This window comes from Lichenostomus cassidix, chromosome 5 (genome assembly GCF_008360975.1).
Source record: "Lichenostomus cassidix isolate B80296 chromosome 5, HeHo_3.0, whole genome shotgun sequence".
NCBI lineage: Eukaryota > Metazoa > Chordata > Aves > Passeriformes > Meliphagidae > Lichenostomus > Lichenostomus cassidix.
Genome location: NC_139486.1, coordinates 34,791,551 through 34,813,965, shown reverse-complemented (window position 1 = coordinate 34,813,965; position 22,415 = coordinate 34,791,551). Strand labels below are relative to the sequence as shown.

Below are 22,415 nucleotides of genomic sequence, written 5' to 3'. Positions count from 1 at the left end.
GAAGTAAGACTAAGTGAGGGGGAGGGAAATAAAGCATTCATTACAACTGGAAAATAAAGTAAAATGACTGAAGTTATAATTTGAAAGATCACTGTGATGTTCATTACTTTAAAGTGATGCCCATAAACTTCCTAGTCACTGTGGGATAGGTGACATTTTCAAGCTCTATTTCCTATCCAAAGTCTGCAGGCTGCCAGGAGATAGACTGTTTCCCCTCTGGTAATTCTAGAAATAAACAAACAAAACTTGAAAAGTAGCATCTCTTTTTCACAGTGGTACTGGCAGAGATCCAAAGCCCTTGAAGGATCCAATACACTTAAATAGGCTTTCAGTTAATAGGATGCATGAGATTCCTCCTTTTAAGGAATTGGCTCTATTAAGGATACTTACCAATTAGGCCCCTAACTCTAAAATTTTCCAAGAACAACTAACTGTTCTGAAACTGCCTTTTGCTAGAGCAACTTTACTATACTAAATTTGCATAAATTAAAAATATTGTCAACATTTCCAGAGTACATATACAAATCAGCTCATCTCCATGCAGAGAAAAACCTTTGCACAGCTTACATCACACAATTGCTTTCCATAGCTTGCAAAGTATTGTCAAGGGTAAAGAAACCAGCAAAGTCTACATAGATCTAACCTTACTTACAAGTCAATCAGCAGACATTTGTTTTTAAGCACATCTTTGCAAACAACTGTGCTGACACAGAACAGAATTCTTGTGCAGGAAAATTTCCTGAGTAGTGAGACTGCAAGAACTATTTCAAGACAGTGCTCTCTAGCAACAGAAGAGCACAGAGCTGGAAGATGGAGGAGCTCACTTCCCAGCTGTAGACCTACCTGCTTCAACAAAACCTATAAACCTAAGTCACAGTAAAAACCTACAACCCCTCCTTTGCAGGTCTCTGTGTTAAGGCCAAGGCAAAAGGACTGACTCATTACTTAGGGTAGCTACCAAAAATGTGTTGCCTGCCTCTATCTGGCTGTTCACATATTCCCTATACCTGAGATGCAGCTCTTGTGACCATCTCTGGTCTTCAGCATTTCCCCTACTACGAAGTGGCTTTTTTACCCTTTCCTGTGTCAAATATGCTTTAAGTATTTCCAAACACAGCTATCCAAAGAGCTGAGTGTTGTGCTCCCAAACCACCTTTTCTTTCAGCATTTCCAGCCTGTGCTTTGCATACTGGCAGAAAGGAGAACACATCACCATCAAGATCAATTACAAAAGTTTGCTGCCATTGCTCACATTTGCTCCTGTCTAAACTTACCCATGCATGCTCACATGTAGCCATGTGTTTTCTCAGTAATCCTGCAGGCAATATAACCTGAAAGATTTCAGACAACTTAAGAATTCCTAAGCAGTTCTACGTTGATGAGGTTCTCATAGAAGTGTATGTGAGCTTGTAAACCTTGATTGAAACAAAACGTAGGAAACCCTTCATGAAAGCAGCAGTTTCCACTTAGAGGACAGGAAATCCTCTATGATCACATTCAAGTGTTCACATAAAGATTTTTGGTATTTTTAGATACAGGATGGAGCTGAGTAGGTCTACTAGGCAATGTGAAAAAGATATGCCAGCTGTCAACATGGAGGAGAAACCTTCATTACAAGAGGACAACTCTCAACACCACAGGAGAGAGTCAGTCTTCTTAAAGTTTCCAATCAACAGGTGCATTGTAGTAAGTAAATTCAAAGCCTGAAAAAATTCTTTCCTCAAGTCAGAAGCAACAACAAGGAATTTAAAACATTTCTGGAAAATTCTGCTGTTCGGAAGAAAATGCAAAATGAATACGTAAAAGACAGTTAAAGCTTTCACTGGTATATCTGAGCAGATGAATCAACTCAATCATCCAGCATTTACACATACTAGAAACCAGTATGTGTGGATTGACACACAAAATATGGATTATTTTCTTTTTTTTCCACATCTTAATTAACCCACAAGAAAGGGAAGAGAGGATTTTGTTTTAACTACTGAAAGTAACAAAGTCACAATATAAAACCAGAAGCTAAACAAATATTTTCTCTGTTTTCCATATACATATGACTTTTAACCTAGCTTATCTTTATAACCAATAACATAACAGTTCAGAGCTGTGCAAAAGGAAAAATTCATCCTGGGAATTACACATATTTCCAGTATAGGCAAGAAAACTTACAACAAGAAACTGCCTGGATATCATCTGGACTCATGTATGTAATCTTGTATAGATTAAAGAAACTGAAACCAAACTCAAATGAGAGCAGAAGAAGGTTATCAGGTAATAAATACTGCATGTGTGTGAACATAAGCAGAGAAACACACACCTCACATACCAATAAATAAAAGTCTTGGCTTATTAAGGGTAACATCACAAAAGCATTGAGGAGACACAACTGCAATACATCTGGACACCAAATGGAGTACTGAGTCTCCTCTTGGAGTACTGCATCCAGCTCTGGGATCCTCAGCACAGGAAGGACATGGACCCGGTAGATTGAGTCTGGAGGAGGCCACCCAGATGGGCAGAGGGCTGGAGCATGTCTCCTGTCAGGACAGGCTAAGAGAATGGGGATTATTCAGCCTAGAAAAGAGAAGGCTCTAGGGAGACCTTATAGCAGCCTTCCCTGAAGGGGCCTACAAGAGAGCTGGAGAGGGACTTTTCCCAAGGACATGTAGTGGTAAGACATGGGGGAATGATTTTAAACTGAAGGAGGGCAGGTTTATATAAGATATTGGGAAGAAATTCTTTACTGTGAGAGTGATGAGACAATGGAACAGGTTGCCCAAAGAAGCTGTGGATGCCCCATTCCTGGAGGTGTTCAAGGCCAGGCTGGATGACTCTATCAGCAACCTGGTCTAGTGGAAGGAGTCCCTGCCCATGGCAGGGGTGTTGGAATGAAATGATGTTTAAGGTCCCTTCCAACCCAAACCATTCTACGGTTATATGAAATGCACTCAAGGAAGGAATTACAAGAAAGGGAATAAAAGTATTGCAAGTAAAAAAAAAAAAAGCAGGCTTAAGGTTAAATATGTGCAAAATAGGTATTAATTTAGGTTTAAAATCAAAGGAAGTTTTATAAGCCTCTGAGGATTGATGATCAGTCTGGTCAAGAACAGCCTGAGGAGATGGCAATGCAATTGTGGTAGGAATTAAGGACAGAATACAGAATGATGGAGCACTACAGCACAGCAAGGTACTCTATTTGTGCCAGGAGACCCATGACAAGACCACAGCTTCTGCTGCACTAAAGCTGATGAATGCTTTTCAGCTTTCATGAATCAAACTCCTCATTTCATTTCCTTTGTTACAAGTGAGCAAAATAGCAAAAGATCTCCATAGGAACTGGTTAGCTCCAATACTTATAGAAAACGAATACATGACAAAACTTCCCCGAGTAATTTAAACAGACCTAACAAACTGAATGCAGCATGTGCTAGCTGATAAACAGGTATTTCACATGACTGATTCCAAATGCAGGGAGTTTCTTTTATAGTTACAGTCACCCAGGATCATCTCACCACTGCATTTCTGTTGCAATGTCTTACAGTTAAAGCTGATAATATAGCTGCCAAATCTAGTTTAATTTCCATAACTCAAAAAGGAAAAACCACAGAGGGAGGAATACATTTGACAGGATGACTAAGACAAAACTACCTAGAAGAAAAAACTGCATGCAACAGACAGAAAAGCAGCAGACCAACTCTTCAAGGTGGAGTGACATAGATGGGTTCTCAAAACATAGTGGAGACCGTCTATAAGCATATCATTAAAAAAAAATGACATATGAACTGTGTTGATTAGTCGTAAGACAACACACTGATGATGGATTTGCTATGCCAATAATGGTTCCAAAGTTACTGGTTTCTTCTTGTAGCTTTACAGATAATTTCATACCAAATCAGTACAAAAATCCAATTATTATCAGAGTCAAGAAACCACACGAGTACAGTTAAATTACACATGTGCTCTGCTTTCACTTATATTAAGCAGCTGCCTTCCTACAGCAAAGATGGTATTTTTGGGAACTCTTTTCAAAAAGGCAGTTAGCAATCTTATGATGCATTTTGTTCACTTAAGGAGAAAAAAAAAATAGAAAAAGTCTTACTCTTTGTATCCAACTGAGCACGGTACTTGTCAAATCCCTTGAGTCGAACTCGCTCTCCCAAGAGCTGAAGAAACTCCTCAAAGGCTGGACCTGCTGATTCATTATTATACATTTCCTCTTCTGTGCTTTGCCCAGCTTTGCAGTACATGATACCCACCTTAAGTTGGTAACTTAACTGCAAAGGGAAAAAGATTAAAATTTTATGTGTATACCAACTGATGAAGCAACTTATGCACTGAATTCACTTCCCACATTTCATTAAACCCATAATTCACAAATGAAATAATACCTAATTATCAGTCTAATTTGAAAAGTTAGTCTAGTTCCAAATACTCCCATTGTTTTCTACTGTAACTGCCTCAATGATGGCAGATTTAATCTAAAGATGTCAAAATGCTTTCTGAAATGATACAAACATGAATGTTGCTTATTTCCAGGAGGACAACACTGCAGTTTGCAAGTGAATGTCTAACACTGAGTCACACGGGAAGTGCTGGCTGAGTAATGCCAGGAGCTTGACTCTCACTTAGGCTGGTACCATGGCTACCATGTATGCTAAGCCTTCCACACAGAAGAGGAGGGCACATAGTGTGCTCATTTCTAAAACAAGGGATAAAATGAACATTCTCTCATTTCAAAGAGAAGATAGCAATTATTCACCCATTAACACATTCACCTGTTAGCAATGTTGGATGACTCCATGACATTCAGTTGGTCTTCCCTGACTTAAATATGATTATAGTAACAAAGAAAACAGCAAAATTGAAAAATGCTGGTAATACCTTGAAGATACTGTTTACTAGCATAGATGTTCAAATAGGTTTGTGCTTTTTATTTCCATTTTCCCTCTAATTTGGTAGTTGATGTTCCTAATACAGCAGAAGCTGAAGATGTGAATAAAGTAATTTTTTACCCAACCATAATTGTGATTCTTTAAAGCAAACTGTTTCCACCAATTTCAAAACTGATACACACACCAAAAAAAAGAAAAAGGAGCACAGTGGTATAATTTACATCTGGACTTCAGAAAGAGAAGTTACAGAAGGGAAGAAAGCAGCACCCACAGCCATTTACTGCTGCCACCAAAACCAATTTCACAGGCAGGAGCTCTGATTGAAGGAGCACAAGGGAGAGCCTTGGAGTTTATGGATGTAATTCATCCCGTAGAAATGCATCCTTATTGCCCAGTAAATAATCTTCCCTCCCACACATGAATTTTTGTAGAGGCTCTATTTCAAATAAACACCCACCTCATATGCCAGAGTAAAATAATAGGAAAATCTATCACAACTGGCATAAGATTTACAAGTTTGGGCTACAGGTTAGTGGGAAGTGCACACAGTTATTTGCAAGGGCACTGAAAGCAAAGTTACCTGAATATACTGTGATTTGTTCTCAGAAGATTCTATCCCAAGTCATGAGACAAAGTATTTTGAAAGTGCTAGGACAATGTGGATACATCATTAAACCTAAATTCATTAATTTTATCCTATTATATTAATGGTGGGATAATTTAAAAGCCCTCAGAAATGGTTCTACTCTGTCTCTAAATAAAGTAAATTTTAAAATTTAAAAACCTCTAAAAACTGCAACTTTACTGCATTATTCCTTTACTACCAAGGATGAATGGCAACATAGATAAAGTATTAGCAGTAGGAAAACAAGGAGGAAAAAGGAGGAGTAAAGATAACCTGGCTTGTTTACTCCTGCTGAAGAAGCTATATATATATATATAGATATAGATATAGATATAGATAGATACATATATATATATATATATATATATATAAAGTCACAATTCTAAGCTGCTTCTTTTTTTCCCACTACAGAATATCCCTTATTTTATCATCTGACACACTGACTACCTGACTTGCACCTTATAAACATGTTCAAGTTTCTTATGACAAAATTCAAGTGCAGCATGAAATCATAAAATGGTATGGGTTGGGAGGAATCTTAAGGATCATCTAGTTCCCAACCCCCTGACATGGGCAGCAGGGACACTTTCTACTAGACCAGGTTGCTCAAATCCACACCCAGCCTGCCTTTGAACACTTTCAGGGATGGGACATGCCCAGCTTCTCTGGGCAGTCTGTTCCAGTGCCTCCTGCTGACACTCAGTAAGGGAGGAGAGAGGAGGGGAGCAGTGAAGGACAGGGAGAGGTGGCACTGTTGCCATCCCAGCTGGAACAACTGCCATCACTTTCCATATCTGCAGTAGCAGGTCCTGCCTTGGACCATTCAGGCATCTGCTGCTCAGATGTGTTTTCTCCAGCCCCACAGAAACAGGATGGATGCAAGGGTTTCATGGAACCACAGTACCTTAGCTGTACTGCTATTAAAATAGCTTCTTGTAATTTCACTAAAACAAGTTAGGACAAAAAAAAATTATTCTCATGAAGCACACTTGCACTGTTTAAGCTTCAACTTTAGGTGAAGGAAGTATTTTCAAGGGCATAAACATAAATGGGATCTGCAGCAGCAACAAGCAAGCAAACAACTGTGCTTTATTGCTTTGAAAATGTCAGCCTAAGAAATTAAACAAAGACTGTGCAAAGAGCATGATATGCCTTCTAGCTGTGTTCTTAGATTTGCTAATTTTTGGGGGAAAAAAAAAAAGTTTCCTTAAGGACAAGTTGGCATTACTGTATCAAAAAGAACAGTTCTGGAGAAAGGCATGCAGTCCCCATTATTACAACTCCTGATAAATCTGTAGAAGTGCATTAACTACAAGAAAAAGCAAAAAATAAATTGAAGCATGACTTCTGTTGTGCTAAAACCACTAAAGTAGCATTTTCATTTTAATAATCTGAAAGTATTTACATATTCATATACGTGGGAAAAGTGCACTTTAAGTATTTATCTAGTACCCAGTGCAAGACAGCAGAAAGTATATCTTGGATTTAACCAGTCAGCAAGTTCATATTATGAACCAGGAATTATATTAAGAACCAAGTGACATTTTGCAGTATTTCTGTGAATGAGGAACTGCCATAAAGATTAGCTTCTACTGAAATAAATCAGTAATTGCCCTAATATTCAAATTTTTAAGTCATATTTGGAAGTAAACCTACAGTAACTTACCATGAGCTCTGCATTCAAGACAAAGGTTAGTAGGTGGTAATTAGCAAAGAAGCTAGTGCAGCCCTAGGAAATGATTGGATTGCTTTTCAACATAGAATCATTCAAATGAATGCATTTTAATAAATCCAATAAAAGAACAGCTAGGTGACAAGCAATGTGGACCATATGTACAGAACAGCAGATGTTAGCTCTCCAGCAATTTCAGAGGAAGTAAGGCACAAGCAAGTTTCACGTACACCACCAGGATAAAACTAGGGCAAGAAAAATATTCCCATTCCAACACTGAATGACATATGCAGATATTGAGACAGTAGAAGAGACAGAGCTCAGCCATAAGAGTGATATGAAATTCAGAGAAAATATGTTGCAGTGAAAGACTTGAAAAGTGCAATCTGTTTAGTTTATCATAAACAAGACCAACAGATGATTTAATCACTGCATACAAAAACCTTTGCTAGAAAAAAAAAATCTCACAACGAAATGACTTTTAAGATGTAGCAGAGAAAAATGTCAGAAGTCTTAAAGCTGAAAGCAGATTAATTTAAATAAAGAAGTGGAGATTCTTCAATATGAAAACAACCAACTGCTTTAAGACCTCACTCTAATATAAAAAACCCCATCTTATTCTAATGAAAACTGACGCATGCAAATTTGGCTCAGTGAAGGAATTTCTGGGTGAAATATAATGGCTAAGTCAGGCTAAGGTGACTTTATAATCTTAACTCTTAAATTTACAAAACATTTTATGTGCTATATCAATCAGGCACCTGTTCATGCTGTAATGAAACAGTGTGACACTCAGCAAGAAGAAGTGATCAACATTCTGTGCACCTAATTAGTAGAGCAGCTGTTACCCACCTTTTTGTTAGCTTAGAATTGAAAAAATGCAGCTTCTAATTAGTACAGAGCGTGCTCATCTTTTTCTGCTAGAAGTGTCAAACTGTTTCATTACCACAAAACCAGAAAATACTTTGATGCAGATAATAAAAACTTAACTATCACATGTCCCTAATGATTTACAAAAGTTTAAGCATTAGAAAACCATACTATGGGAGCTTAATAACATATAGGATACAAAATGAGGATAATTTAACCTCACAGTTTTGTTAGATACCATGGAATCAGACAGTGGTTTGGGTTGGAAAGGGACCTTAAAGATCCCTTTTAATCCCTTTTAAATTTGGGGGAAATAACTGCAACATAACTCTCCCTATAGATGACATGTTTTAGTTTAAATGAGGCACTTCAACAGACTGACTTTGATCATATAAAGATAAAAGGTAATTTTGCAACTCATGGCAATAATCCGAGCGATTAAGATAATTTAGTTCTGTAATTCTGCACTTACCCCTTGCTCATCAAGCTTCATAAGCTGTTCTGTGACTTTTGGAGTGTTGAAGGCCAGCCTTAGGCAATGGATATTCAGCTCTGGAACCACATACTCCAGCACTTCTTTTAAGGGAAGTCCCCTGGCTGTGCAATGCTTTGCAGTAGAAGGGATAGCATCTTCCAGCACAGAGCCTCTTAACGTCATGAGCTATGCATACAACAGAAAAATAACACATATATTGAATTATGCACTGAGATTGACTAGCAAAAGCAGTGGAACTAAAAATACTATGTTTCCAATTCTCAACAGAGATAAAGGACATTGAGGAATTTTTGTTGTCATGAAACCAACACTGATACACAAATTGTCAAGGTGACGTCACTCACTGATAGCTAACAGTAATCAGACTATTTCAAATGATTAATCAGAGTTAAGTTGTACAGGAAACTACTACCTGGAAAAATTAGTATTAGTATAGTATTTCTACCAGAGCATTTAGAAGTAAAAGTACATTTCTCAGGTCTACCCACTGCCACATTTAAAAGGAAACAATTACCCTCCTCTTTGCTTGCTTCTAGCTAATATAGCTCCTTAAGTTTCTCAAGTTTTAACCAAAACAATCTTCAGTTTCCTCTGTGTTGGACATTCCTCTGTTATGGAATAACTCACAAATATTCTGTTTATATGCAGTGTAATTCTGCCAGGAGGCTCTTAGACTGAACAGAAATCTATTATCAATGCTGAAAAGCACACAAACCCCAGGCATGCCACCTGGTTTTGCCTGCTCACTTCCAGTTTCTTATACTCTCATTCCTGACCTGCTTACCTCACTGGTTCTGAATATGATCCGGTAGTTGTACTGAGGTCCATTTTCTTTGATTTCCTCTGGCTTCTCTCTTCTTATACTCACAGCTACTGGACCCAGATTCTCATCTGCCCCAAAATAGTTCCAGTGTTCTTGTATATGAGGAAGAAAAAAAAATAGAGAAGTTTGTCTTCTTATACTTCAACTATATTTTCATGCCTGATTGTTATAGTGGCAATGAGCTACCAGCTCCATGGAGTCAGTAAGAACATGTCTTCACGTGGTACCAGGGTGTCATTCTTGTGCTTCGCTTCTCCCATGAGCTCCCTTTATACAAGAAGGCTGAATTTCAACATGGCATCTCTGCTTAAATAAGCCTGAAACAGGATACACCTCTTACATCTGCTTTTATATTGCCATCTGTTTTATTCACACTGAGCTAAATAAGTACAACCAATTTCCCCCTTAAAACTAAAAAGAAGGAAGCCAAATGCACCAAAGTGGGAAACTCAATAACCTATGTTAAAATAGAAATGTCAAACAACTGTACTTAGCAAAGGATGTAAATTACTTATTTTTTGACTGTTTCTTCGCTTTTTCCATACATGTTACTCAGTTCTAAAATGAAAAAAACTGATGAAGATGAAAAAGAAGTTAAACACTTATTCACAGTAAAAATATCAAATTATAGTACCAGAGAAGAATAAATCAGGAAGTAAAATGACCAGCATAAATGTTTAACAGTGAAGTATTGAACAACCCTAAAAGTAAATTTAAAGTGCTAAGAGTTGAGTTAAAAATCAGTCTAGTGGGGAAGGCAGCAGAGAAGCAAATACAGGACTGGTGAAATCACTCACTAGCTGAACAGCACATTCCTTGAAACATATTTTTATATTTGTCTAACCATAGACATGTAAAGCCAAGCTTTACATGAAAAAGGGCTAGAAAAGCACATTTACAAAAATTAAAGCTCAATAATTTTAGAGATTGGTGTTGAAGGCTCTTCTGTTGAGCCTTTTGAGCATTACAAACTATCTTGACTGATGACAGAGGTATATTGCCATTAATGCAGCAACATACAAACAAAGCTGCACTGCTTTGTTAAGTGACTGCTTAATTTAAACATACATTCCCTAAAAGAAATTTTAAGGGAAAAGTCAACAAATAGGAGTCAAGCACTGTACAAGAAAAAAATTAAGGAAAAGAAGCAGCAGAATAAAAGTGCTAAATGCTTAATATCCAATCTAAAGGGAGCTAATTAGGAGTCTTATTGGGAAAACAAGGCCTACATCACAATTTTAATTCAAGAACTTAATGTCAAACATTAACACCTCAGAAGACAGCTTTTTTCTCCATACCACAACAGAAGGTCATAGGAAGCAACACTTCTCAAGGTTGACATTTAATTTCAACTACTGCAGAAAAATCATTTAATTAACAGACAATCAGGACAACTAGTAACAGCCGTAAATTAATTTATAAATCCATACCCAAAAGAAATAACAAATTGATTGTACCTGGTCATTAAAACAAACTATACATACTTTTGAAAATAGTTAAATATTTATCACATAACTCAAAAGACACTTCCAGTGAAAGGACCGAAGTTAAAATATTTATTTTCCTGGCATATATTTATGCGTTTCCTTTGCAAAGGAAATCCAGATAAATGCACCTGATTTTGAGTGAAAAGGTTAATTTCATTTGTGCTTTTATCATATTTCTCTTTAGATACCATGTTCAACTGATATTTTGTATGATCAGACTAGAAATAAAAATCCCAAACATTTCTCTTGTGAATGAAACTGAGCATCAAGCAATTTCTTCTAATCCTAGCTCAGCATTTACAGTACTGGAAAATTCTGCCCAGTAGTTCTCTGGAGAAAAAAGGGTAGGCAGCATTTTGAGAGCTCTGCAAGTCTAGCAACACACTTGGAAAGCATCAATTTCTGGATAGAAAATGCAGCAATTTAAAACATTAGAGCAAAGGGTATTTTTACTGGCTGCAAACAGCTACAGGAAAGCTGACCAACAGCTCATTTGTTATAAAACCAGTTCAGGAAACTATTTACTTCTCAGTCAAGTCTTTCATTCTAAGCCAGTAACTAAAATTTGTCCTAAATGGTAACATTAGCAACTACTGCGTGAGGAGGATGGAAGCAAAACAAATGCTCTTGGTTCTTTCTATGAGGACTGTAACTCCCAGACAGAATCACTGGGACAGAGAAAACAGACTGCTCCTCTGGAGTGATATGCTCTCTTTTCTGAGCTGCACTTGGACAAGGTGATGGAAACAAATTTTTCGATCTCTGTGATTTTAATATTCATTATAAATAAGTCTTTAGTAAACATATCTGTGCAACTTTCACAAACTGGTCCTTGTGCTGGCTTCGTCCTCACCCTCTCTTTTTATGCACTAATTTATATTAACTTATAAATACCTAGACTTCAAACTTAGTTAAGTCTTTCTATCAAACACATGTTTTAAAACACATCTTTATTTAATCACCTTGTAAATACATCTTGAGCATCATAAGAGTAGCATTCATTTCCTATAAGAGTAAACACTTCCTGTAAGAATAAACTTTTCCATGTGAGTTAGTTGTGCATGAACTTCTGTTAGTGAAATGAGGGAAGAGACTGCAATTTGTATGATCCTGCAAGGTTCATTTCTCCCCAGTGAGCACAAAGGGAGTCTGCACAACTAGCTCAGATATAAATTGCAGAAGCTGAATCCAACCTTGGAAAGTACCATTATAAAGCTCTTTTCTCAGTATATTTTGTAAGTATTGTTTTCCTTACCTCCATGAAACTGTCTCCACTAGTATTTTCACATTTAGAAGTCTGGACACCAGGCCAGAACACTATTCATGAATGCCACTACTCTGCAGAAGATCAATTTCCTTTCCATACAAAAACTCATCCATTTGCATTCATTGAACTTATACAAGAGTCATCCATAAATGTCACATGCAAATATTTTACACTACCTAGATTAAAATATTGTAATTAATTTGGACCATGTTGGTAATACTGCTAGCTCACTTATATCTCCTCCATACACTGCTAAGACTTAAGATGGATCTATTATCTAAGTAACAGTACCAGTGAAAAATGTGCTATTGATTTCATATAATTAAAGACTTCAGTCAACTCACTACCAGCATTTCACCAAATTATCCAGAAGAAATTAAAAGGGATTATATGAATGCAATGACTTTCATCTTTTTTTTTAAGACACAAGATAAACTATTTTTTTTTCTTTTATGTGACGAGACCTACTTTTCATTAAATCATGCTGACTGGCATCATTGATTTTTAACTGGCAGTTCTTTATTGATACAGCCCCAAATTACCTGCTTTGTTATTTCCAGCTGGAATGAAAACCAACTCAGGCTTACAATTCTCTGGAACACTGCTTTTTATTCTTTGCAACCCTCTAGTATTACTGAGGGTTCTCCAAGTCCATGAAAGCTTCCTGGTTGGAGATCTTTAAAAGGTATTGTTGTCAAATCAGAATTCTTTGCTTTATACTTCTAAGACTATAAAATTATCCAAAGCCTACTGACTTGATGAGCTGAACCCACTGAAACTCTTTTAGCACTGTGTGTTCCATTCAGAACATCATAGAAATCCAACTTCCTCTTCCAGCAAAAAAATTTCTGCATCATCACTTGCTTTACGTTACATAAAAAAATCAGTTGTAACTGACTTCCTTGATTCTTTTTTCCCCATTATGCTGCTCTAAGTTTTATCACTATCCCAACTCATCAGTTTAGTCTAAAGTTTGCTCAGGGAACGATGACACTCTAGGTGGTCAACAGAATGTGTTTTGCACTTGTAGAAAATTGGGGTTTGGGCATATCTAATGAGGCTTCTGAAGCACAGCTCTAGATAAAAATCTCTGGTAGAAACAACACCCCTAGTTTGGACTCTGCTGGACTGAACACAAGAAAAGTGAATTTAAAACCCAGTTTTATTGCTTAAGAACAGCAACAACAAAAAAAATCACAACTTCTTCACCCCATCCAATCCTACTCCCTAACATACATTTCTGTATCTAGCTGCCCCTCACCTTAGGACTAGGTTATGTCAATTTTATCAATTCACCTTAATTACATCTACAAAAAAATGGAAACATAATGGTGACTGGAACTGTAGTAGCATGAGGATGTGGTTTCCCTTAAGGAGAAGGCAAACCAGCCAATAAATTGTTGTTGCCTGAGGGCTGCAATTCCACTCACACCTCCTTCCTCTTCTGCTGTATTCTCTCATCCCTGGCCTGGCAGTAGGGCTTTGGCACTTCTCTGACTGCAAGGAAAGATAATTTCCTTCACCATAACTGGAGAGAAACAACCAAGCAGTAAACTCCAAATTAATCGTGACGGCAAGATTTCTGCTTGCTTGTTTAGTAATCTCAACTGGTTTATCAAGTTTTCTGAAAACAAGAGAACTGGTACAAAGAAGAGGGAGGAATAAAGTCTTCCCATCTTAGTGCTGAAATGCTGTAAATCAGGTCACCTGTAACATGAAACTTCAGTTGCTGATTGCAAAACTCACTAGACTGGTAAGGATTCAGACTGTTCCAGGAGACAGATAGGAAGATAATCACAGACAAAGGTCCCTAACCTGAGGCTCTCCCCTCCAAATATACCTCATCCTGGATCACACATCTAGCTCACTTTTCCCAGGAAACCACTATTTTTCGTTACTCCTATGTCTCCAAAGGATATGGATCAGCACTCTCAAAAAACATGGAGCAAAGGCTACCTCTCAGCCCTAGAAAGCTTACAGAAAGAGGAGACTGGAAAGAGTAACAGGAGCCATCCAAACAATGGACAATGCAGGGAAGAGGTGAGAGATGGACATATTCTGAAGGCAAGGGAAAAATGGGAGATGAGATTATTAGCAATAACAAGCAGTTAAGAAGTTGAAGTTTTTTCTTTTAACAGACCATCCACTTAATTCTAACCAGGCATCCCTGGTGCTTTTAACTGTAGGAAACAAGCTCCTTTGACCTGCACTCACTAAAGAGAAGAAACTCAATCCTCATCACTGGAAGGTAAGGAACAAACACTTCCCAGGTCAGTCATCAGACCAGCTCTATCCATCAAGTGATAGGACACAACACAATCCTAAAGGACTTTGGCCGGCAGTCCTTTTTGATAATTTTCAGAATCATCAAGAACAGAGCAAAATCAGCATCTCACAGTGCCAGTATCATTGTGATGGGAGGGGAGGCAGAGATGGGGGCTATCTGGGAAATGCTTGGGGTTTGCTCTTTTCTATAGGTCAAAAGGCTTTGATCTGTTGTTTTGGGCTTTTTTCTCCCCCCCATACACATCCAGTGGAAATTATAATCCTTTTCTATTCAGGGCTGAACCATGTGATAAGAGAACTGCACTCTGGTTTTCAGATACAACACTGTCATTGCAACATGGGTATGTGTATATATAGTTATATGTATGTAGTGATAGCTTCTGTCTGCAAAACCTGGCAAATTTAAATTTTCTTTCTAGAGTGACAGCTATAATGAAAACAGTGAGTGAGGAAAAGAGGTTTTTATCTTCATTTATATATTATATACTCCTAAAATTTTTTAAATGGATTACTAATTATTAGAAGGCCCAAACATTACTGTAAATGCTGACTTTCCAAGATGCCCATTCCATTAAATCCTCAGTACATCAAGTCTTGGCATAGTGGGAATAAAGTTCTCATGTTTTAGGATTTTATTTTCTTGTTTTAATCTTTCAAGTGTCAAGACCTGCCCAGTCCCACTGATATGTTTCAAGACACATATTTTGTAGCCATTGCTGCCAGGTCTATCAGCAACAAAATCCTCAACATTCTTCTACTCCAACACTCTGAAAGACTGTTAGAAATAGCACATACCCATCAGTAAAACATACCATTAAAGAAATACATAATTCTTGCAAAATTCTTTCTATTAAATATCAACTGAATATTGCATGTTTGAAAAAAAAAAAAATCATTACTAAAACTCAAGGAGAAATAAAATTTACCTACCTTTCTGGTAGAAGAATTTTCGATAATAATATGCACCAAGGTCTACGTGTTCAACGATGTATCTTTTCACTCTGTCTAGATGTAAAATCAGATTCTCCTTGGGAACTTCCAGAACTGCAACTCCAGCATTTGTGCAATGAGAACTCAGAGTAGACTCAAATGAGGCACTTTCACACCCACTGAAGGAACCTGAATTAGATTTGGAAAGGCTGATCTTCCTTTCCCCTTCCCCACCAATCTCATTACGAAAATAAGGACAACTCATCACTAGTTCATTACTTTTATCATCTCCCTGGTCCATATTGAGACTTCCTTTTGAATTCAGGTCTTCAGTGCTGCCCATTGGAGAATTGAAACTTGCAGAATGGGACAAGGGTCCAGAGACAAGTGACGCTACAGCAGCAGCAGATGCACCTGTCGTTGTGTTCCTTCTTTTAATAACATTATGCCTGTTGATTGCTGCTTCATTTAAATCAAATAAAATACTCTGTACATCATAATGAGCAAAACACTTTGGACAAGTCCAAGGCTTAATGCTATCTTCTGACCTGTTATCTTCGAGATCTGAAGACTTCCCAAGTTCCCCTTCACCTTTGGCATTGCGCAGCTTACGAAAAATAGATGAATCTCCTGTCTCTGATTTGGAGCGTCTCTTGAGTGGCTTCTCTCTTTCCTTAAAGAGTCTCAGGTTTTCTCTTTGAGTAATAGGTCCATCTATCACATCTAGAGAGAATCCTGAGCCCTTGCTTCCACTGGCAATCAGGAGCTCACCAAGTTTAGTTGTGCCTGGGCCTCTCTGATCAGACTTCTCATCTTTATAGCCCTTCAATAAGTCAAAAAAACTTTCCCCTGAAGTTCCCTGCTTGTCTATAGAAGATGTGCTGCCATACTCTCTGTGCAGAGATGGTCCAGATTTAAATGTGGGTGAAATACATTCATCAAAACTATCCACATCAAGCTCACTTATGGTAATGTCGCTGTTGCTGCGCTGTCGTATTCTGCGAAGAGCTTTCCTTGGGGAACTGGGATAGCCATCAGGTGTAAGAAACCTGGAGTCTAGATTCTCAGATTGTCTGGTCTTATTTTTAAGTGTGCTCTGGATGCTCTTTAACATGACAGAATCACTAGCATTCAGGTTAACAGAGCTTCCCTGACTCCCAGGACTGCTTTTAGAAGACATGCTGTCAAGGCAACTTGATGTTTCAACAATATCTTGACTAGATCTGCTTGTTTCCTTGATGTTCTCCTTCCTTGGGGGCCAATCAGCAATCCTTGCCCTGACCCCCATTTTAGGGACTCCAGGGGTAGAGGTAACGTGATGGGAAGTCTCATTGCGAGGAGGTCCAACTGGTGCCATGACTGCAGATCCTAAGCTGCCATTCTGTGACCTAAAGCGCCTCATGTAGAAGTCATCCGAGTGGACTTTTGAGGTGCCATCTGTTCCGACTGATACCCCCGTGGCAACGGCCCTTTCGGTCTGGGACCGCTTCAGGCTGGTCATGGTCTTTCAGTATGTTCAACCTCAGTAGGTTCCAAGAAAAAACACAGTCATTTCTGCTTTTTAAATGCACAGTTCCCTTTTGGAGAATAGTCTCCAAAATATACAATGGTTGCATGAGATCTTAATCATGGACATTTAAGGACCCAGTTAAATGCAGGATGTCTAGAAAATTCAGATATTCAGTAGGTTTTGATAGGCAACAGTTTCCTTTAAGTTCTGCATTTTAAGAAGTAGCCATGCTCCAATACATTCAAATTGTTTTAACATCACTTCTGCTCCAAAATGTCAGAATTGTAATTGAATCACTTATGCTTCTTTTAAGCCTAAAACAGAAAAAAGAGAAATGAATTCATTAATTCTTTAACATCTTTAATGTATCCTTTTTAGTCACTGACACTATCAAGGTAACTATTACACATAATTAGTATTTTTAACAAACATGCTTTCAAATCCCATTGATCATCATCTCAAAAATGCAGAGCTGTGTTATATGGTGGTGAGGAGTCTTCCAGACATTGTTAGGTTGCATTCTGAAAAATTATTTCTAGATTTTTGATTCCACACAAATACAAACTTTTCCTTCTGAATTCATTAGTAGTACTTTTTAGTCAGGTTTGTGAACATTGTTACAAAGCACAAGTCAGTAGCTTCCCAGCTGAAGGACACATACAGCACACACTTCCCAGAGAAATTACGTAAGAGCCAGATCAGAATTCCAATTTCTACTTACAAACACTTCAAAGAATTTACCATTTACAAGTCATACATCCTTGGTTGCAGTCAGGTATTAGCAATACCTATTCAACTTTCCTATTAATGCAAGTATCTGATACAGTAACCAAAAAAAAAAAAGCTAATTAGCAAAGAGTACACAAAATTGTGAGAGGATGGCTGTCAATAACATTTATTTTGTGCTTTGCACAGTCTTATTTGCAGATTAGCTGCCTAGTCCAGAAAGCATTTAAGAGTTTACATCACATAAAAAAGTTAAAGTTAATTGAAACACATACTTTCAAAGTAACTTGGTATGAAAAGTTTCATTTATTTCCCTGGCTAATAAAATATTGCCTACCTCAGCTCCTGTATTATCCAGCTTCACAAAGTCACAAATTAAATGCTTTCCCATACCTCATCAGTACAGAAATGATTACAAAGCCTTTAGTACACTGACCTTTGAGAAGCTAAAAAACATAATCCACAAATACATCCTTGCTGGTAGAAGACAAAAGCATGGGATTGTCAAGATAAAATCTTGCATTACTGTGTACATCCTTTAACACAAAGAAGTTAATAATTTCCAAAGGCTAACCGATTACACAAAATGTGTCCTTTAAATATTTGCTAAATGTGTGCACAGCGATGTTGCTGAACCAGCACTGCACTGACAATACAGCATTGTCTAAAATCAAGGCCTTCTGATGCTTCCAGGGAAACTAGCACTTTCTGCAGTCTCAGAACTACAATACTTTGCACCACAGTAATTAAATACCAAGCAAGGGCACTTTGTGCCTCCAAAGGCAGCATGTTTAAACTTCACTTGCTATATACAGCACCTCTTTAAAATAGCTGCTCTTAATATAAAACTCAACACATAAGGAATACTTAAAATGCAAGCTAACTGCATCACACATCACAAGAACAGTGCGAGTCACCCAGGGTACTACTGTATTTGCACAGCCTTTTACATAAACACAGCTCTTTTCCTTGTAATGCTGCAACAGTTTTAGAACCATGGAATGGTTTGAGTTAGAAGGGGCCTCAAAGATCATCTAAGTTCCAATTCCTGTGCCACAGGCAGGGATGCCACCAACTAGATCAAATCTTGAACACCTCCAGGGATGGACCACCCACAGCTTCCCTGGGCAGCCTGTTCCAGTGCCTCATCACCCTCACAGTAAAGAGCTTCTTTCCACCATTTATTCTAAATCTTTAATTTTTTTTTTGTTTAAAACTGTTCCTCCCTGTGCTACCACTATTTGTCCATGTAAGTAGTCTCTCTATCTTTTTCAAAGCCCTCTTTAGGTACTGGAAAGCTGCAATGAGGTCTCTTCACAGCTTTTTCTTCTCCAGACTGAACAATCCCAGCTCTCTCAATCTGTCTTCATAAGAAGAGTTCCTCAAGCCCTCTTACCATCTCCATGGCCTTTGTCTGGACCTGCTCTAGCAGTTCCACATGTTTCTTGTACTGAGGAACCCAGACCTGGACACAGTGCTCCAGGTGGGGTCTCACAGGGACAGAATAAAGGGGAGACTAACCTCCCTGGCCCTGCTACATTTGATACAGCCCAGGATACACTTGGCTTTCTGGGCTGCACTTGCAGCACTGTTGATTTCTGTACAGCTTTTTATCCACCAACACACCCAAGTCCTTCTCTACAGGGCTGCTTTCCACAAGTTCATCTTCTAGTCTGTACTCATGTCTAGGATTGCCCTGACCAGGTGCAGCACATTGCACTTGGACCTGTTGAACTTCATCAGGTTCTCACAGATCCACTCCTTTAGCTTGGCAATGTCTTCCTAGATGGCATCCCTTCCTTCTGTTGTATCAACTGCAGCACTCAGCTTCGTGCTGCCAATAACACTGCTCAAGTAATAGAGTTTTTTCTAGTTAAATAATTAGAGTAACTTTCAAAAGGCAGTCTCTCCATTCTGATGTTGCAAAATCACTGAATATTGAGCTATTTTTACGAATTTCAAATACTCTCCCTCCTAAGAACTAATCAGGCTGGTGAAACAATTTCATGCACCGTCAGATAAAGGAAGGGAAAATGCAAATTCTGTGTGCTATGACATAACCTAATGTTCTGCTCATGCTTTTAAACAGTGTCATATCAAAGAGTGTTTAAACACTATTAACCTCCATGAAATGGCAACACTGCATAGCACTTCCTTAAGATTTACACAGGCTTGCTTTTACAGGCAGGACAGAAGGAAAATAGAATTCAAACTAGTAAAGATTCAGGGCAGGAGAACAACAGGCTAAAAGGGATTGTAAAGGAAAAGTCAAGCTGAGAGTCAAACATAAAACATGCGGCAGTACAGCACCCACTACTACAAGCTCCTCTTCACAGTCTGCAGTGAAAGCCAAGATTTGGCCCTCTCTGCTCCCCTCCCACCATCAGTATCTCCAAAAGTAAAGTCTTCATGTCCTTCCCCCAAATGCTGCTCTACAGAAACAGATAACCTAGTAGTAGAGGTTTCTCATTAACTTAAGGGCACAAGTTCACACAGCAACTCTAAAAATTCCCAAGCTTGGTGTTGACCATATAAGCATCCAAACACCACCAGTTTCCCCCCACCATTTGCATTTTTTTTCCTTTACAAATTTGCAGAACAATCATAAGTAAGGATAGAGATACACAAACATATGTACAATCATATATGAAAAAATACAGCTAAATGGTTTATGTAACTTATTCTTGGCCTGTTGTATATATGGTACTGTCATTAGTTACGTGACCACACAGTGTACTTCCCAAAGGAAATTCTCTGTTCCTGACTCAGCTTTACGGATGTCTCACTCTGGGGACCAGCTGTTTCACATTCTGCAGGTTTTTGCAGCTATCCTCCTTCATTTGCTGTAGCAGCTGGAATACAGGCCATGAATGATTATGGTAATAGTTAATATCATACTCTGATGAAATGAGCTCCCCCCTTGACTGTGTCTATACAAATTAAACCACTATTAAGTAAAATTTTTCAGAGACTGCAACCACCTGTCCACGTTTATTTCTTTAGATTTTCCCACCCTGGTGTCTAATTTGAGACCTAACAGTCTGGTGTAAAAGGTTTGATTAACTCCAATCAAAATAAAGTGAAAACATTACATTTGATAACATTAAAAACTCCTAAAGCACAGGTCCTGTGTACACTGGCTATCAGCTTTAATGAAACTGAACACTAACAGCAATCTGTACATTAACCTTTTCTCATATTCGTTATTTGCAAAACATGACAGCATCAATGACAGGGCAAACCATACTTGATTTAAATGACCATCAGTTACCAGTAAGAGGTGTTATTTTTAACTGAAAAACCTGTCAGAAGTTAAATATTAAGCAGAAGAATTGCTAACACAGAATATGTAATCTAGTAAAATTAGTTACAATTACAACATAGGCAGCATGGTACCCACTTCTAAAGCCAGGAGCAGAATTTGTGAAGAGTAACAACTCCTGCTTTGTTACTATTTCAATATAGAAAAAAATACAACTTAAGGTAGAGCTCTGAATATCCACGTGAACAGAATATGGTGAGAACTCACATGATCATGAAAATGTACACTTTTCCAATTCATCTGAACTTATTGAGGAGGCCAACAAAACAGTCAGATGAACAGCTACATATAAAAAGCTGTAAATGAGAACCACATGCAAAAACTACAGAAAGGGTACGTGAAAATGTAATACTGATTATATCAATTAAAAACCAGTTAAGAGAGTCATTGGAAAACCAATTATCTGCTTATCAGATTGCATTCAATAATTAGTCAAGCAGTCCAAGGACCAGTTCAAAATGGGTCTCAGATCCTTAGGACAAATTTTATTCTTAGGTTTTTACCAGTACCAAATGACTTTGTATCCAGTCTCAACTCAAAATGAGCACAAACCAATCTTCATTCTTTTGCTTTCTATTTACACCTTTTCAAATCATTTCGCCTTCTCCAAAACTGAAGTTTTAGGTGTAGGACAAAGAACCACTCCTATAAAACTTACAAGGTCCCTGTAGATGAACTGTGAGATAGTTTTGCAGACTACACCATTTTTGAAAGGCAGGGAAGTCAAAGGATCTAGATTTCTTATTTGTCATGTCTGAAGTCAGCCACCAGACAAGATTTCATCTAGAGACCTCTGAACACAAAGCAGCAAATACAACCAGTTGATCAAGAAGAAATATGTTGCTCAAATCAGTTCAGGATAGTAAAAAATCTCAACTACTGCACAGTAATCAGTTTCTATCTTGGATCAAGTTAGACAAAGAAGATAATTCTACAACTACTTGTTAAAGTGAATGGAGAAAAAGAGCTCATGCCTGACACATCAATTCAGATGTGTCTATTAAAGTTCTATTCTATTACAGAATACAACTGCCTATTACAGTTTTTCCTAGCTTTAGTTTATGTGGAATCATGCTCTTTTTCCTTGCAAAGTAGTGTCTTTATCCACAACTGATTCTTACTTGTAGAGATTTAGCAATTACTCTTATCTGCTGGGATCTGCACTGCTGGGCACATGATGAGACTCCAGATTCTGGAATCATGGGTGCTAAGGATCCCAATAGTCAGATGTTGACAGAGATAGATTTGGAGACACCAAATTATTTATGATTCGTAACATTCCAAACTTCACCATCATCCCTCATTAAATAGTGGCATTTTAAAATTAAATGAGTGAATGAGCTCCAACTTTTAGTAAAGTCTCACTTTTGCCAAGCTGCCATACCACACACCTGCTCCCCTCCAAACAGTAAAATATAGTAGAGGGTGGTAAACGCAACATATTGCCAAGGATACTTTAAAATCACCAAAACTGTCAGATAAGGAGATCAAAATAATATTTTACAGCAAGCA

At 37.9% G+C, this 22,415-nt stretch overlaps 1 protein-coding gene across 7 annotated transcripts in view; it reads right to left on the bottom strand.

The window, feature by feature from the left end:
- Window positions 1–22,415, bottom strand: part of SIPA1L1 (signal induced proliferation associated 1 like 1) — a 199,478-nt gene that overhangs the window by 50,821 nt on the left and 126,242 nt on the right. For all 7 annotated transcript variants that reach the window (XM_085062218.1, XM_085062215.1, XM_085062220.1 and 4 more), the window contains 4 exons: window positions 15,346–17,169; window positions 9,337–9,467; window positions 8,529–8,717; window positions 4,097–4,271 (listed from right to left, as the gene is read on the bottom strand). In XM_085062218.1, coding sequence (XP_084918344.1) covers window positions 4,097–4,271; window positions 8,529–8,717; window positions 9,337–9,467; window positions 15,346–16,846 — 1,996 coding nt within the window. In that variant the 5' untranslated portion in view covers window positions 16,847–17,169. The remainder of the gene's footprint in view (window positions 1–4,096; window positions 4,272–8,528; window positions 8,718–9,336; window positions 9,468–15,345; window positions 17,170–22,415) is intronic.